We start from the raw sequence: 16,437 nt of genomic DNA on the forward strand, positions 1-16,437 counted from the left end.
TATTTAATAAAGATATATATATATATATATATATATATATATATATATATATATATATATATATATATATATATATATATATATATATTATGGATGATCTAAAAGCCAAGCAGCTGTTTGGGATTTGTGTCAGAAAAATGCCTTTTTGTTCCACCATTACAAGCGTAAACTCTTTTAGGACTTTGACTGCATCTATGTGATTTAGTCAGATGAGTCGGTTTCAAAAGATTTACGGCGGAATAGCGATTTTAGCTCATCAAGTCAAAACATCAAAACTTCTGATATTTAACAGCAGTTCATTTGGATAAAACAGAGCAGTGGAGCTTTAACTTTTATCAGATGAAACTGCTGAGTGTCACAAACAAATCTGGATTTCATTTGAAACCCTGGCTTTCCATCACACCTCAGTGACCTTATTGCACGGTATTTTCACATCGGAAGGGACATCAATTTCACATATTTGCATGACAAACTGACCCATGGGATTGATTTTAGAAGGAAAACAGTTCCAGTTCAACGCACAGGAGCTCAAATCCAGAGAAAGATCAGAAATAAAACCTTATCCGAACAGCTTTTCTTAACTCCATGTTGGCGTGGCATCTTCTTATAGTCAAGTACTGGTTATACCCCTATATGCCTAAGATTAACTTATCATTAAGCAATGCTTAGAATTTTTTTTTAGAAAAAAATCATGTTTCATTCTGCAGATCATATTTCTATTGACAAAAAGTTTGCAGTGGACTCCCAGTATTTTGGGGATTTAGGGACCATAACTAACTGTCAACTACTAAAATCTGTCGATACTTGACACCCCCTCCAAAGATGCTCATACCTGCCTATTTTGATAATATTACAGGTTTTCTTTTTTCCATTCTGGGAATATAGCTAATTAATGCCAAGGAAAATAAATGGCACTTCTGGAATGACTTCTTGCCAGCCAATAGCGCATCAAGCAGCATTGCATCTAGGTATTTCAGCTTCCCAAGCAACATTTTCTTTTGAACATCTTAGTTATGCTGTATGAAAAAAAACACAAACAGATGGGTTTTCCAAGAACCTTAGGCATGTTCCACAGAAAAAACATTTCTTAATAAGTGAATCCGCGAATACTGAACTGCACAGTATTTGCAGTTCAGTATTTCTGGACAGGAACCCAGAAATATTTATCTGACACAAAGTTTGCTGTTGTAGGAAAAAATGCCTAAGCTTCATTTGCAATATATGACAGTATTTCCCAGGGATCTAAAGTTTTATTTTTTTTCCCCACATAATGCAGCATGAGTGAGGATATTGCAGCCAAAATCCATCCATCCATTTTCCTTCACCCTTGTCCCTCAGTGGGGTCGGGAGGGGTGCTGGTGCCTATCTCCAGCTCACGTTCCGGGCGAGAGGCGGGGTACACCCTGGACAGGTCGCCAGTCTGTCGCAGGGCAACACAGAGACACACAGGACAAACAACCATGCACACACACACTCACACCTAGGGGCAATTTGGAAAGGCCAATTAACCTGACAGTCATGTTTTTGGACTGTGGGAGGAAACCGGAGAAAACCCACGCATGCACAGGGAGAACATGCAAGCTCCATGCAGAAAGACCGGGGCCGGGAATTGAACCCAGAACCTTCTTGCTGCAAGGCGACAGCTCTACCAACTGCGCCACTGTGCAGCCCAGCCAAAATCCATTTCATGTATATAGATACAGATATATGGATTCTTAAAGATGAAACATCAGTCAGTTTTTAATACAATTTCATCAACTACTTTCCTTTTGCTGCCTCCAGAAAAAACATATGTTTCCTTTGTATGTTGGACTATAGTGAAATTGTTTGCACGTTTGCTGCATGGTCCCTGTTTAAAAGGCTGGACTCAGCATATCTTGTTGCATTAGGTTTTGTAACAAATGCAGCCTCTCAAATTTACTACCTTCTTATATTTCAAGCATTGATTATGATGATTATGGGAGTGTTTATTTCATGAAGTTCAATTGTAAATTGTATCTTGTGGGAAAACGTAATTCTTCACAACTGTGTTTTTTTTTTTTTTCGCCAAAAAAGTAATCAACCTTCAAACACTTCCCTCTTGGTATATTTCCAAAAATAAATGTTTAAGTGTGTCATTTAATGTTTTTTGTAATTATTTGTGCTGAATTGGAGTTGGTGTGGTTTTAAATATTTCAGATCTGCCTATTTAACTGTGTGTCTGTTCACATTTCAAAATAGAGGGTATCTCCATGGAGAGTGACGCTAAGATATACTGGAAATTGCAAATAAAAAAATATATCTTTCCATGATCAGAGAGGAGACTGGCAGTTGTATTAAAGTATCGTTACTATTTTGTTTATCTGGCTGCAGCAAGGCCTTGGATTTCACACAAACACAAGGACACACCTGAAACAAGATTTCTGGACACGCTTGGCATCACACATGCACAAGCTTGCATCTGTCGATGTGCTACTGCAGGTTTTCCCTTGTCATTGTTTATTTTCCTCACGCCTTTGATTTAATTGAGTTGGATGGGTCCCTCTAATCCCTCAGGTTATTGGAATTTTGCTAAGGAAGAAAAGTCCTGGCTAGCTTGGGCCTTGTTTTCTCCCAAAATATTTCCAAGCACTTTGTTGGGGAAAAAAGCAACTTCATCCATGTTGTTTTATTGAACTTATAAAAACTAATAATTTATGCTCATTAATAATGTACACAGTGCATGAATATAAGGTAAAATGTGATTAAAAGATGTCATTTTGTCATTTTAAAAGCTTTTTTTTTCTGTTATATTTTTTATATATATATTAAACACCCCAAATATTTTAAATATTTTATTTTATTTATTTTTTTAATCTATCTCCATATTGCTGATTAACACACTGGACAAGACAAACACAAGACATTGATGGAGTTGCAGGAGTGTCTTGCAGCCTCTACCATGTATGACCCCAGTCTCTAAATGTAACTCTGTCTAAAACATTAATTTGAAACTATTGAGGCTAAGCTATACTGGAGTTACTAATTGTTAAAAGAAATATTAAAAGTAAAAAAAAAAAGAGCTGTATTTTGGATTAAAAGCACCATAAAATCTAGTTAATTCATTAGTTAACAGTTCATAAATAAGTTGAAAACTACTTTAAACCACCAAAGGTTTTGTCATTTACTTTGGGTAAAGTAGTTAATTTGCCGCAAGTTTACTTGAAACGTACATCCCAAAACTGTGTTTTTGTTCCCGCCTAGCCTGTGCTGTCAATTTTGTATTTTCTGTTATTTCATTGGTGGATGAAAACTAAATGTCCAATCATGTGTATGAGGGCGGGACCTAAATGAGGCACGTAAAAGGTCATCTTAGCCTGTTGGATTTCAACTACCATGATGTGTTAGCTACGTTGCACTCTTAAAATAAACGTGGGTGCAGAATCTACATTTCCGTTTTGGACTGTTAAACCTTATGATCAGTAAGTACTCGACGTAAATGATCTTTGTGATGCTAATCTGGAGTTAGCATTAGCATTTTTGCATGAGTAATGGGTAACTGTATGTAGAGTACATACACCTTAGCCAGATACATGGAGCTAATCAGAGACTTTTATCACACAGTGGACCGAAAAGTATTCTCAGGACTCTTCTGAGGTGGATTGAATGGTTTCGCCAGTGTACTCCATGTAGCCTGTGATGTGAAGCTAATTCCAACTCAGCTGTCAGCTGGGACCTGCAGAGCCACGGACAAGCTTCATCCATCCCTCACACCAAAGCAAACAAACGATTTGTGAGTAAATTAAAGCATTCATTTTCTATTTGGTTTCAAGTAATTAAACCATTTTTTGTGTTTGGGTCACAACAAACACGAACTACATATCAGACTTGCAATGGATTTTCTTTTTCAGTAAAAATTATTTAGATGGTCAAGTTCTGAACTAAATTTAAAGGGGAACTTTTTTGTTAGAATGTGATATTTTGTGTGATTTTGGTTTTAATAGTTTGGAGTAATATTCCTTAATATTCGACCAATGTTGGAACACATCCTAAATCTTATTTCAGTTTTATTGTACGTCCTAATAATGTATTTTATTTGCTTCTTTTAATTTTTTATTACTACATATATTAGTAAGGTTTAAATTCTGAAATGTATCATCCTCAGTGAGTTTAAAATAAACTAGCTCATCATTTTTTGTTTGTTGGAGGCACATCTATAACTAAAAATCATAAATGAGCATATTATTAGTAATTGTTTATTAGTGACATGCAAACATTTCCAGAATACAACCATCACCTTGACAGAGTAAATGTCTAGCTACTTGGGTTGAGTGCTACACAAAGAAAAACCTGGTGTGATGAAAGTAAGGATTACATTTGTTTTGTTTTTGATGAGGGGTAATAAAAAATATTTTAGCATTTTAAATATTCTTAAGATACCATGTGGAGATAATTTCTTACATCTAACTCAATTTCCTGATAATAACTTTGTAGATTTTTATGTATATTATCTTAAGGAATTATACTACTTGCCCTGCAGCCTGACTTTCAGAAGTCCTTTGATCAACTCTGTTTTTGAACAGAGGAGCAATTTGTCTTTTCTTTTTACACTAAAACCTTCTTCCAGACAGCCAATCGTATCCTCAACCCCACAGGGGTCATGGGAAGCATGTTCTAAAAAGGCTTGTCTGACATGATTGACTCTGCCAGGTTCCCATAATGGATGGCTTATTTTATACACCATTAATCCATCTATTTGTCAATTACAAATGGAAATTTTTGGAAAGAGGGTAAGGACAGTGACGTGCGGTATTCGGAGGGGGACAAGTTTCAGGAACTGACAAGTCACTAAGCACCACCTTGCATCACTGCTGACTGTAATTACTCAGCCTGTCTGAAAACTAATGGAAAGACTCGTCCCGCATGAAGTGAGATAGTGGCTAAATGTAAATGATGTTTATTTAGATTGCAGTAAGCACTGTTAGTTTTATTTAGGATTTATTTTGTTTATGCCTTGCTAGCATGCCTGAAGAGTGCTGTGCAGTACAAACACATGGCCAACTCCTCCAGTTTTTTTTTGTAGCATTGTCCTTCCACTTCTCATGGTCTATCTGTACTCTGTCCAATTCAAATATATCAAGTCTGTGATATTTCACCATTTCCCAGTATTGGGGAAATGGTAATAAGGCTAAGGGTGCAAATCCTTTTGCGAGGCATTAAAGTGAAACTCAGCCCCGAATAAACTTTTTTTTTTTTTTACTGATTAACTGTATGAAGAGGTTATTTGGGGTTTATATCTTTGTGTTTCTGTTCAAATGTTGACATTTATGTGCAGTTGAATTTTCCTGCAGCGGTCTGGGTTGGTACAATTTTGTGACAGCCGCACGTTTGGGTATAAAAACACATCCCTCATTCCCTCCACCTTTTTTCCACCCCCTTCCTGCCCAGTGGAGAGTCAGGAGTTGACATGAGGGTTGCCATGGTGTCACTCAGCTTTACAAATGTGTGATTCATTTGCAATATAGACAAGGAGTTGAATGGGTCTCCTCTGCTCTGACTGTCAGACTGACTGCAGTGCTTAGGAAGCGGGAGAAGCTCATGGCGGCTAATGGCAGCTCTCGCCTCTGGCTCAGGAAGTCCCACAGTAGACCGGGTCTCTTGGCTCCGACCACTTTGCTGGATTTTTCAAAATTTGCCAGAGGCGGGGTTTATCTTTCAGAGGGGGGATAGTTACACTTTAAGTAATTACTCAATGACTTGGACACAAGATTTGAAACATTGTCAAATTAAATGTTTAAGACGTCATAACGTTTTTGAAAAAGCCACTTGAATTTTATTTTCCAGCTATGTACCTTGGGCTGCGCAACTGAATTGCAGCAAAGTTTGCATGTTCTCCCCATACATGCATGGGTTCTCTCCAAGTACTTTGGCTTCACAGTTCGAAACATCATTGGTAGATTGACCTCTCTTAATTGTCCTTGGGTGTGAGTGTGTCCACACTTGGTGGTTTATCCTGTGTCTCTGTATCAGTCTGTGACTGACTGGTGACCTTTCCAGGGTGTACCCTGCCTCTTCCCAATGACCGATGAAGAAAAGCACTTTTTTTTGTCTCATTGACTGCGCAAAATACATGTAATTATTTCCACAGGAGAAAATATTATCACAATAGAGCACAAAAATTTTTAGAAACAGGTCAGTAACTTCAAATAAATGTGGAAGGCCAAAGGCAGATGGAAAAACTACTGTAGCTGCCATTTTTTCTTCTGAGATGACATTTTGGAGGTAGGGCAAAGAAAAAGGTTTACTAGAAACTATAGTCTAGAAATTACCCCATCTTGCAAAGTCATCCCATTTCCTTTCCTCGTCTCCGAACGATGTGCGGATGTCTCTTTAACAGCTGGAGTTAGCGACACACTGGCTCTCTGGGCTGATGAGCTGCTCTCTCTATTTGCTCTGCTCATTCTCCTGAGCACCTTGGCCATCCAGATTAGAGCCTATGGCCCATTAGGTAGCCAGGGAGGTGGGCAACGTGAGTGTTGTAGCACAAGTGTGTATAAGCGTGTTCATGTCTTTGTGCTGTAATGGACGCCACAAGACATTTTTGGGAATAAAAATATCTTTTAGCTCTGTGCTATGATTACTTCATTGATCACATTCGAGATATCTGAAATTCTCAACACTGAAAGATGTTAAACAGAAATAATTTCATTCTAGGCAGACTGAGGAAGTTTGTGACAATTTATATGCTGAGTGATTTTAACAAGTAAAACTGTTTTATCCAACACTTAAATCACTTAATGTGCATATATGTATGTGTGAGGTAAGTCTATAGGCGAAATAATAATTGCACCTAGCCTGACCTTTAAGTTTCTGCCTGTTTTGTCATGCAACATTGTGAATTATATTGATACACTGCCTGGACAAAAAATAAAAAATCACTACCTGAATTTAACTGGAACAAGTTATTTAACTCCAACTGCTGCAATGAGTAGCTCTTCATTTCTTAATTAAACAACCATGTGAAAAACACTTTCTGTGGTTCTGGAAAAGATGTTTCTGGTCAAGACATCTGTACCAGATCCTTGGCATCAGGCATAGAAAACTTATAAAGAGATTGTAGAAACTCCTAAAACTGGACTGAGAACTGCCAACAAACTATTAAAAAGGCTAGTGGTGAGTCATTGTCTTTGAGGAAGAAATGTGGTAGGAACAAAAACCCTGAATGACCATGATTGGTGATGACTTCAACATAGCCCTGAGGTCTACTGTTGTTTTTATTATTTTAAATGTTTAAAAGTACAAATAAGAGCATTTCCACATGGACAGCATGAAGGGAACTCAAGAGATTAGGACTGAACAGCAGGACTTAATCTGTTTTATAGGCAGGTGTTGATGATTAATAACAGAGACTGAAAACCTTTTGGCTGTTATGTCCTGATTCCTGTGAAAGATCCACGGTGCAATTCACATCTGTATTATTATTGCACACCATTTAGGACATTCTGATTGTTCTGGGTATTGAGAAGACATGATATTGTTGGTTCTCGGATAAAACATCGAATCTTCAAGTCATGTCACAGTGGCTCCATTCTCAGATAAATCAAGACATTTAGAGTTGTGTGACTTTAGTGGTTTTTATAATTACAAGTATTTCAACCAATAGGAGTTTGCTTTCCACTTTTCATCATTCGTTGTGTGATTATCTTTAGCAGTTTAATTGAAGATTAAAAATTATAGTGTAACAGCAACAGTAAAATTTAAGCTTCTTCATTAGAGAAGTTAAAACTCAACTGCTGTTTGCCTAAGCACTGAAGTTTGGGTTTTAACAGCTTCGTTAAAAATACACCTTTACATGCACACTCTTCCCAAAGTCTCAATCCAATTGTGGCAATATATGTCAATGTAAAAAAATCATTATTGAATGAAATTCAATAATGAGTGTACTCTACTGTTAGTTATTGTGTAAGTGATTTGGACTTTTAATTTTATTTTTGGGAGCCACTTTGTTGCTTTGTGTAGCCAGGCACTTCATTACAAAGTGGATTTTATTGAACCTATTAGTGCTATAAAGTCTCATAGTCTTTGTCAGTTGTGCTGATGTGGTTCTGTCCCAGCTTTTTGCCTGTGATGAGTACAGCTGGATGAGGGTTGCCCTCCTCAAATGGGGGAAATCATACCTCACAGTTAGGCCTGCAATACTCCACAGTCACACCTCATTGACTACTGTTACAGCAATGGAAACCAGATCATTGCTGAGGGGGTGCCACACTAAAAAAACCTGTTCTCGACCTTCTAAATCATCACTCAGTCATGTTGCTGGTTGCACTGTTTACAAGAATGACAGCTGATTTAGGATGTTAGCAATATGTTTCTTTTTCTTTATTTAATACCATCTTATGAGGTAAGAAGTGTCAGTACAGAACATTGCTGTTTCAGAGACAACGGGTCATGAAAAACACAAGATGCTCTTCACTGTGAGAAGGTTGCAGGATGCTTGTCAAGTAAAGATGGATGCTCTAAAAGGCAAGTTAATCCTCAATGAAAAGTTTATAAATTTTGATGGAAGTTAAATTTCAGTTTCAAGTTGAACAAAAACCCTGAATACACACCTAAAGCTACAATGGTTTGAGTCAAAGCCTTGCACTGGCCCAATCAATGTACCCACCTAAATTCAATTGAAATTTTGTGAACGGATTTAAAAATGTATGTTCACTGACATTTTCCAGCTAATCTTAACGAGCCTGAGCTACATTGAGGTATAATTTATACAGTGCAATTGTCCGAAAATGCTTTGTAGACATCTGTTTTCAAGAGATTTGCACTTGCACCATTCTTTTCATAGCTGAATTACGTCCAATGTCTGACATTAATAGTTTGCTATACTTCTATAGAGCTTGTGGCCTCCCTCCAGCTACAGTAGACACAATGAGACAGCTGTGGTCAATACATTCTAGTCTAAAACTCTCTGTCCTCCAGCGTGTTTACACATTGTGCCACGAAAAGTTGTTGGCAGCTGCTCAGCATTGTTTGGTGATTGGCTGGCAGCTAAGTGATGGTGACGGACTGTGATGTTGATGTATTTACCTCCCCTCTGCTGACAGGAAGCTGTTCCTACATCTTGATTGACTGGGCTTCATCTCTGCAGCCAGCATTGCTTTGTTTAACCGGGTCAAAGTGAGGAGGGTTTGCTTACTCACTCAATGAGATGTCCATGAAGATGAGAAGAAGACCTTCACTAATCTTGGCTGACATTGGCATGTTGGCAGCGCACTGTTGCACAACAGAGGATGAATATAAACTATAAGTTTTTCAGATAAATCTTAGGTCTATGAATAAATTCAACGTGGAATGACTGATTCACATGTCCACAGGTGGATGTTCAATTATGTGACTGAACACTTTTCATGATTACACTCTACGGAAACATTAATCTGGGTTTGTAATAAAGAAACTTGTCTAAATCATAGGAACTTGAAAGTATTTTATTTAAAAACAATTAAATAATGTGTAAAACTCTCTTTTAATAATAATAAAAAAAGACATCAGCCTATAGTTATATGTTCCTCCATTTAAATGTTCTTTGCATGGCAACATTTTTGTAAATTTTTTGTTAGCTCACCCCACATATTTGTTTTGCTTTACTGGCAGCAAGGTAAAAATAAAGATAGAATTGCTGTGCCAGTACTGCAATGATGCTAATTTATTAACAAAGGCAAGTTGATTGGGGTTTTATTTGGTTTATGCTTGCAATCTTTTCAGCAGTTTTATTGTAAGGCAGTTAACATATGCCAACTGTTTACAGAGTGGCTCAACAGATGCTGCTTGCAGTTGATTATGTCAAAGACAGTTGACATGCTCTTCTGCAAAAGCCCTCATCCACACAGACTTAGAAAATGTAAGTCGAGGAGAGAAACTACAATCTGTCTTTTCATTTGAGTTTAAAATAAAATGAGTGCAAAATCACTTGTCAGTTCAGTCCATTTTATTGGCAGAGTAATAGAAAACCAACAGACACAACAGTTACAACATGCATGTTAGTGATTAAGTATAAATAAATGACCAGTCTAAAGCGGTGTGGTGTTAAATCAGTGAGGTAATTCATTAAATAAAAAAAATCAGCCGTCAAACTGGGGACTTTCTTTAAAGGACCGAGGCAGCAAATGCACAAACTGGTGGTTCCTGTCTGAAGAGCTGGGCAAAATTTTGAACACTGCTGTATGTTCAGTATGAAATTATTTATGTTAACACATATACTTGCATTATAAAATAAACTCATAACTGACATCTCCATCACATCTCGACACTTGAAATAATGGCTGTAACTGAACCTTAAAGTGAAAAGAGAAATGTCAGACCAAGAAAAACTGAAACATGTTTTGATTTAAAAAATAATCTATAAAATCATTAAGCATATAACTTGTCAGTGATTCCCTTCCACTGAAATATAAGCTCAGACTATATTTGTTTTATGTTTATTTTACATTTATTTTATTTAACCTGTATATGGCACAACTGTTTTCAGAAATTAATACCTTTAAAAACATTACATGAAAACTTTTTTTTTGACTGGGACACCTGGTGTTCCAAAACTTTGACACACCTGTGCCCAATCAAAGAGTGGAACTATTATGTAAATCATCAAATACTGAATGTAATTAAAATCCGCACATCAGCAGTATGTATACAGGGACCCAGTTCTGCAGATGAGCAAGTAAATATATATATATATATTTTTAGGTACTGCAAAGGTAGAGAGACCTGTTACAGAAAAAAATGTAGCTCTTGGCATGACAGATGGCAACATCTAAAGCTATTTGAGCACTGCAGGCGGAAATGATTAACGCATGACAGGTGTGGTAGTTGGAAACTGAGGAACAGTTGTAGGCGGTGTCATAAAATGAAGATTAAAGCAAAACAAGAAAAGTAAGGCATTTAACAAAATAAGCTACATTTTAAAACTAGGATTAACAAAATACAACAAACCAGGATGAGACAGCACATTTGTTTTTAACTTTTTCTTTCAACTTTAAGACTGTCTGCAAAAGTGATTTATTTATTTACCCCCTCCCCACATTTACAGTTTCCTGCTTTAAACGTCCAAAATAAGCTAAAACAGATAAATCCTGGTGACAATGAGAGACCCAGACGTCAAAAGTGTATTCCAAGAACTTGTCACCAGCTTCATATTTGCCAACCTGAATAACATCTTACGTAACATCCGAACACGAACTATTGCATTAAACTTCAGTCAAAATGGGGGAGAGGTGGGATCATATTTAACATTTACCAGTCTTTAGGAAGCCCTGCTTACGAGCCAATGAGATGAACGCGCACACACACAAACACACACACACATCCCGTTGCCTTGTCAGCTAACCCCCTCTAGTGCCGAGCATCCTGCACAGATGCGCGCAGTCCCACAGCATCGCCTCCACTGTTGCTGCTGTTTCGCTGCATCCCAATCATTCCTCTGGTCACCTTCCACCATCTCTCTGCAGCAGCGGACCGAGCTGGAGCTGCAGCCGGAGCTGGCAAGTCGGTCCCCGGCGCCCTGCCGTGCCAAACACACGGTGTCTCCAGTCTGCCACGACTCTACGCGCTTTAAACTGCGTTTTAATGCCCATTTCGAAACACTACAGAGGGTGGAGGGTGAAGTCCGTTTAGAATCTGCAAAGTTTTTTTTTTTTTTTTTGGCAGATGTTTTATTAGCGAAGTGTTTTTAGCTCTGCCAGAAGGTCCGAGTTCACTTCAAATATTTTTGGGACTTTACCCAAAAGGTGTCCATTTAGCGACGGAGCTGCGGCAGCCGCCAGGTGAAAAGGATGAGCCACCTCTTGTTCCACCGCACGGCCGCTCGCTCCACACGGGATCAGTTATAAGGACCAGAACTAGTGGACCTAAACGGACCCAGAGCGCTTCATCGCTGATCTAACAAGAAGTAAAGCCGCTGGTAAATACTGCCGCAGACATGACTTTTGGAAACAGATTCTTCGTTTCACTCTTTCTTGGAATTACGATCAGTCGTTTCAGCCGCTGCAATCAAGGTAAGACAGCGCACTACGACCCACTCAGGACCACCTGGGTTAGTTTCTGTCCTGTTGTACTTTTGGTTCAGTTGAACAACAGCGGATGTTATTTGGAAGTTGTGGATATTTATTTATTTATTTTTGATTTACCGCTAGGCAGGAAATTCTCATCATGATGCAATCGCAGCCTGACGGTGAAATAAAGTCATCACTAAAGTCCTGCAACACAACCAGAGTCTGGTTTCAAAGACTCTGTCAGCTAAAGAAAATGTCAATCGAATAAAATAAATTGAGTAATTTGACTTTTCCTTTGCTATACTTTATATTTCAATTAAATATTGCAGTTGCTTTCGAAGCTATGAAAACTATTTAAAACATTTCTGCGTCCTCATTTTAAGCCTATTGAAATATTGGTAGTCTGCACAGAAATGCATCATGTCAAAATTTAAATATACAGGTGCTGGTCATAAAATTAGAATATTGTGATAAAGTTCATTATTTTCCATAATGTCATGATAAAAATTAAATTGTCATATATTTTAGATTCATTGCACACCAACTGAAATATTTCAGGTCTTTTATTGTTTTAATTTTGATGATTTTGGCAAACAGCTCTTGAAAACCCAAAATCCCTGTCTCAAAAAATTAGAATATTATGAAAAGGTTCTCTGAACGAGCAATAAAAATAATCATCTGAATCAACAAAGTAACTCTAAACACCTGAAAAAGATTCCTGAGGCCTTTAAAAACTCCCAGCCTGGTTCCTTACTCAAAACCGCAATCATGGGTCAGACTGCTGACCTGACTGCTGTCCAGAAGGCCATCACTGACACCCTCAAGCAAGAGGGTGAGAAACAGAAAGAAATTTCTGAACGAATCGGCTGTTTGCAGAGTGTTATATCAAGGCACCTCAGTGGGAAGTCAGTAGGAAGGAAAAAGTGTGGCAGAAAACGCTACACAACGAGAAGAGGTGACCGGACCCTGAGGAAGATTGTGGAGAACGGCCGATTCCAGACCAAATTAAATTTTCATCTCCATAAAACTTTTCAGCAGATGGAAGCATGAAGTGCTCCAAAATCTTCTGATAACTGCTGCATTGATCCTGCCCTTGATAAAACCCAGTGGACCAACACCAGCAGCTGACATGGCACCCAGACCATCACTGACTGTGGGTACTTGACACTGGACTTCTGGCATTTTGGCATTTCCTTCTCCCCAGTCTTCCTCCAGAGTCTGGCACTTTGATTTCCGAATGACATGCAAAGTTTGCTTTCATCCGAAAAAAGTACTTTGGACCACTGAACAACAGTGGTCCAAAGTGCTGCTTCTCTGTAGCCCAGGTCAGGCGCTTCTGCCGCTGTTTCTGGTTCAAAAGTGGCTTGACCTTTGACCTGGGGAATGCGGCACCTGTAGCCCATTTCCTGCACACGCCTGTGCACAGTGGCTCTGGATGTTTCTACTCCAGACTCAGTCCACTGCTTCCCCCAAGGTCTGGAATCGGCCGTTCTCCACAATCTTCCTCAGGGTCCGGTCACCTCTTCTCGTTGTGCAGCGTTTTCTGCCACACTTTTTCCTTCCTACTGACTTCCCACTGAGGTGCCTTGATATAACACTCTGCAAACAGCCGATTCGTTCAGAAATTTCTTTCTGTTTCTCACCCTCTTGCTTGAGGATGTCAGTGATGGCCTTCTGGACAGCAGTCAGGTCAGCAATCTGACCCATGATTGCGGTTTTGAGTAATGAACCAGGCTGGGAGTTTTTAAAAGCCTCAGGAATCTTTTTCAGGTGTTTAGAGTTACTTTGTTGATTCAGATGATTATTTTTATTGCTCGTTCAGAGAACCTTTTCATAATATTCTAATTTTTTGAGACAGGGATTTTGGGTTTTCATGAGCTGTTTGCCAAAATCATCAAAATTAAAACAATAAAAGACCTGAAATATTTCAGTTGGTGTGCAATGAATCTAAAATATATGACAATTTAATTTTTATCATGACATTATGGAAAATAATGAACTTTATCACAATATTCTAATTTTATGACCAGCACCTGTAGATGAAGAGACCATCATAAGCCCAGAAGGTTGGATTCCCTGTAGTTATTTCTTGAAGAAGTGAAAAAAAATTACATTTTTTTTTTTTTTTAATTAAATGAAATGACCTTCCTCAAAGATTCTACATTACACAGACACATATATGGGGGGGGTCTGCTAAAAGATTAAATCGCTAAGTAGGTGACCTGTGTAAGTTTCTTTGAGTGTATGAGAGCGGACTTCACTGTGTCACTTTTATAGAATCAAGTCCACTCAATTTTATTGGAGTAATATTCAATTTGTTCACATTCATTTATGTGGATGCGAACAAACAAATATAGGAACCAATAGATTCTTAATTTACTTTTTCATAAAATATCACGTCTGTCTTTGTGTGTGTTCCTGCATATTTACCCCCCACCTTCCAGACACACACACACACACACACACACACAGAGGCTGCTGCATCAGAACGGTTTAAAATAGTCCTATTGATTGTGTGGAGAGAGCACTGTGGGATCTGCCCCCCAGGTTATATTTTATTGTTCTCTGTGTTCAATAAGAGCGATGCTACTCCCTGTTCTCCCAGACAGCTGCTACATAACAGCCTCACTGTGTGTTTTTCTGCGCCGCAGATTGAATGATTGAACTCATGTCTGCTTTCAGCTGTAGTTTAGTCCTTCATATTGACTGGTACGAGACCTCAAGTGGCACAATTGTAGTCGCTGTCCAACACAAAGTCGTGTGGCTCAGAGGAAAAGTGAAAAAGCTAAAACTCATATTAATGGACAGACTTTCAAAACAAGAAGTAATTTGACTGAACGCAAGTGGAACTAAATCTTATGAGTCCCACAAGTAGAATTTTAATTTGCAACATCTACGTTAATATTGTTCCTTAAATTATATCAGAGTAAAGAATACTTGGAGAATATTTTAATCTTATTAATTTGGGTTTCACAGTCCAGTTTGTCTGGAAAAAGACAACTGTCATTTACTTGACGTTGCATGAAATGTGACTAGTTTCATTTAGAAGTTGAAGATCCTAAATACACGTCTGTTTTAAATGAGCAAGAACTACAAATGTCCAAATTATCTATGCATATACCTGTAAATGAAAGATCGATGGGTTATTTTTAGACTCATTCTTGACAAACATAACTGCAAATTAAAAGTTTTGAGATAATTTGGGTTCTCCTAACCACCACTCATATCCCGGCCTGCTGGGCTGCTGCTTAGTTCACTAATGCCTTGGGCCTGCTCTGATTTTTGGCCTGTGCTTTTATAAAACTCTGTTTTATAGTACCACCATATTTACAAGGACAATTTGAATAAAAATACATAATAAATTTAATTTAAAACAGAAAAAATAACCAGTTTTTCTGCTGCTGTCAAAATAAATAAAACATATAGATTTACATATAAAATAATAGTAATAAAATTTAGTTATGTTTTTTGAAGTGAGACATGCTTACTAGGCTGTGAGTGTCTCACACAACATTCAAAAAAGCAGTGTAAAAAAACAAAGCTCTTTCAGCCAGCTGAACAGCTGTGTGCAGCAATAATCGGGAATAGCTTCCCGCCTGGTTATTCTATGATGGAGAAAATCCTGGTGACTCTGATGTTTTCTCTGGTATTTCATTAAAATGACTGTAAATCATTGGTACTGTGTGATGCGCTATGGTTTTGTGATTTCTTTTGCAAATTTTGGGAGCAACATTCAACTTCAAAACTGAGAAAACGCTTCTTTTTTTTGCCTTATTTTAAAAACCTCTAGAACACATGTCTTACCTGCTCTGCAGCAGTATTGACCGTGTTTTGCCTGTAGGTTGGGGACGGAGCCCAACTCCATCACACAGCAGCAGAGATCCGTGGTTTTTGATCCGTACTTTCTGACAAAGACAAGTTGAACTACAGAGATTGGGGATTTCACTGGCAAAATGGTCACAGTGTTGGCTGCTGGAAGAACAATAAAAACCAATCACCTTTTGCTTCTTGCTCGTGTGCTTCCTGACTGAACAACAAATCCGTCACCTGAACCCAGCAGGGACTGCAGACAGTTATTAACAAATCTCTACTCACTCAAGGCTGAACAAGCCTATGCGCTGCCCACTAACAGATCTCCTCTTCACATCGGTGTTTACCAGTTTGCCATCTTGCTAAGTCAGTGGTAACGGTGATTGCTGTAATCTGTATTTTTAATAACTTGAGCTAAATTTGGAGATGACGTTTAGATACAAACTTCCAACAGAGTTTGTTTGCTTGTTTTAAGAGCTTTGCACATCCGGTTCCTCCTCAAGTAAGTTCTCTGCATGAGAACGAATTAAAAAAAAAAAAAAAAAGTAAATGCTGTTTGCAATTACATACTTGCTGTTCTTCAAATATGCATTGATCTAGCTGGGAAAGCAACACACAAATAATTATT

General features: G+C 38.1%; 1 protein-coding gene across 2 annotated transcripts in view; it reads left to right on the forward strand.

The window, feature by feature from the left end:
* The first annotated feature begins 3,309 nt into the window (after positions 1-3,309).
* The window catches only part of epha6 (eph receptor A6), a 200,166-nt gene continuing 187,038 nt past the window's right edge, over positions 3,310-16,437 (forward strand). Inside the window, exons 1-3 of one of the 2 annotated variants that reach the window (XM_088001921.1) lie at positions 3,310-3,440; positions 3,583-3,751; positions 9,060-12,002. In XM_088001921.1, coding sequence (XP_087858047.1) covers positions 11,927-12,002 — 76 coding nt within the window. In that variant the 5' untranslated portion in view covers positions 3,310-3,440; positions 3,583-3,751; positions 9,060-11,926. Of the gene's footprint in view, positions 3,441-3,582; positions 3,752-9,059; positions 12,003-16,437 lie in introns of those variants that run through there. The other variant, XM_088001925.1, reaches the window with a different exon arrangement.

Source organism: Poecilia mexicana, unplaced genomic scaffold (assembly GCF_051168715.1).
Source record: "Poecilia mexicana isolate PSO_F unplaced genomic scaffold, ASM5116871v1 scaffold_2, whole genome shotgun sequence".
In the NCBI taxonomy this organism is placed as follows: domain Eukaryota; kingdom Metazoa; phylum Chordata; class Actinopteri; order Cyprinodontiformes; family Poeciliidae; genus Poecilia; species Poecilia mexicana.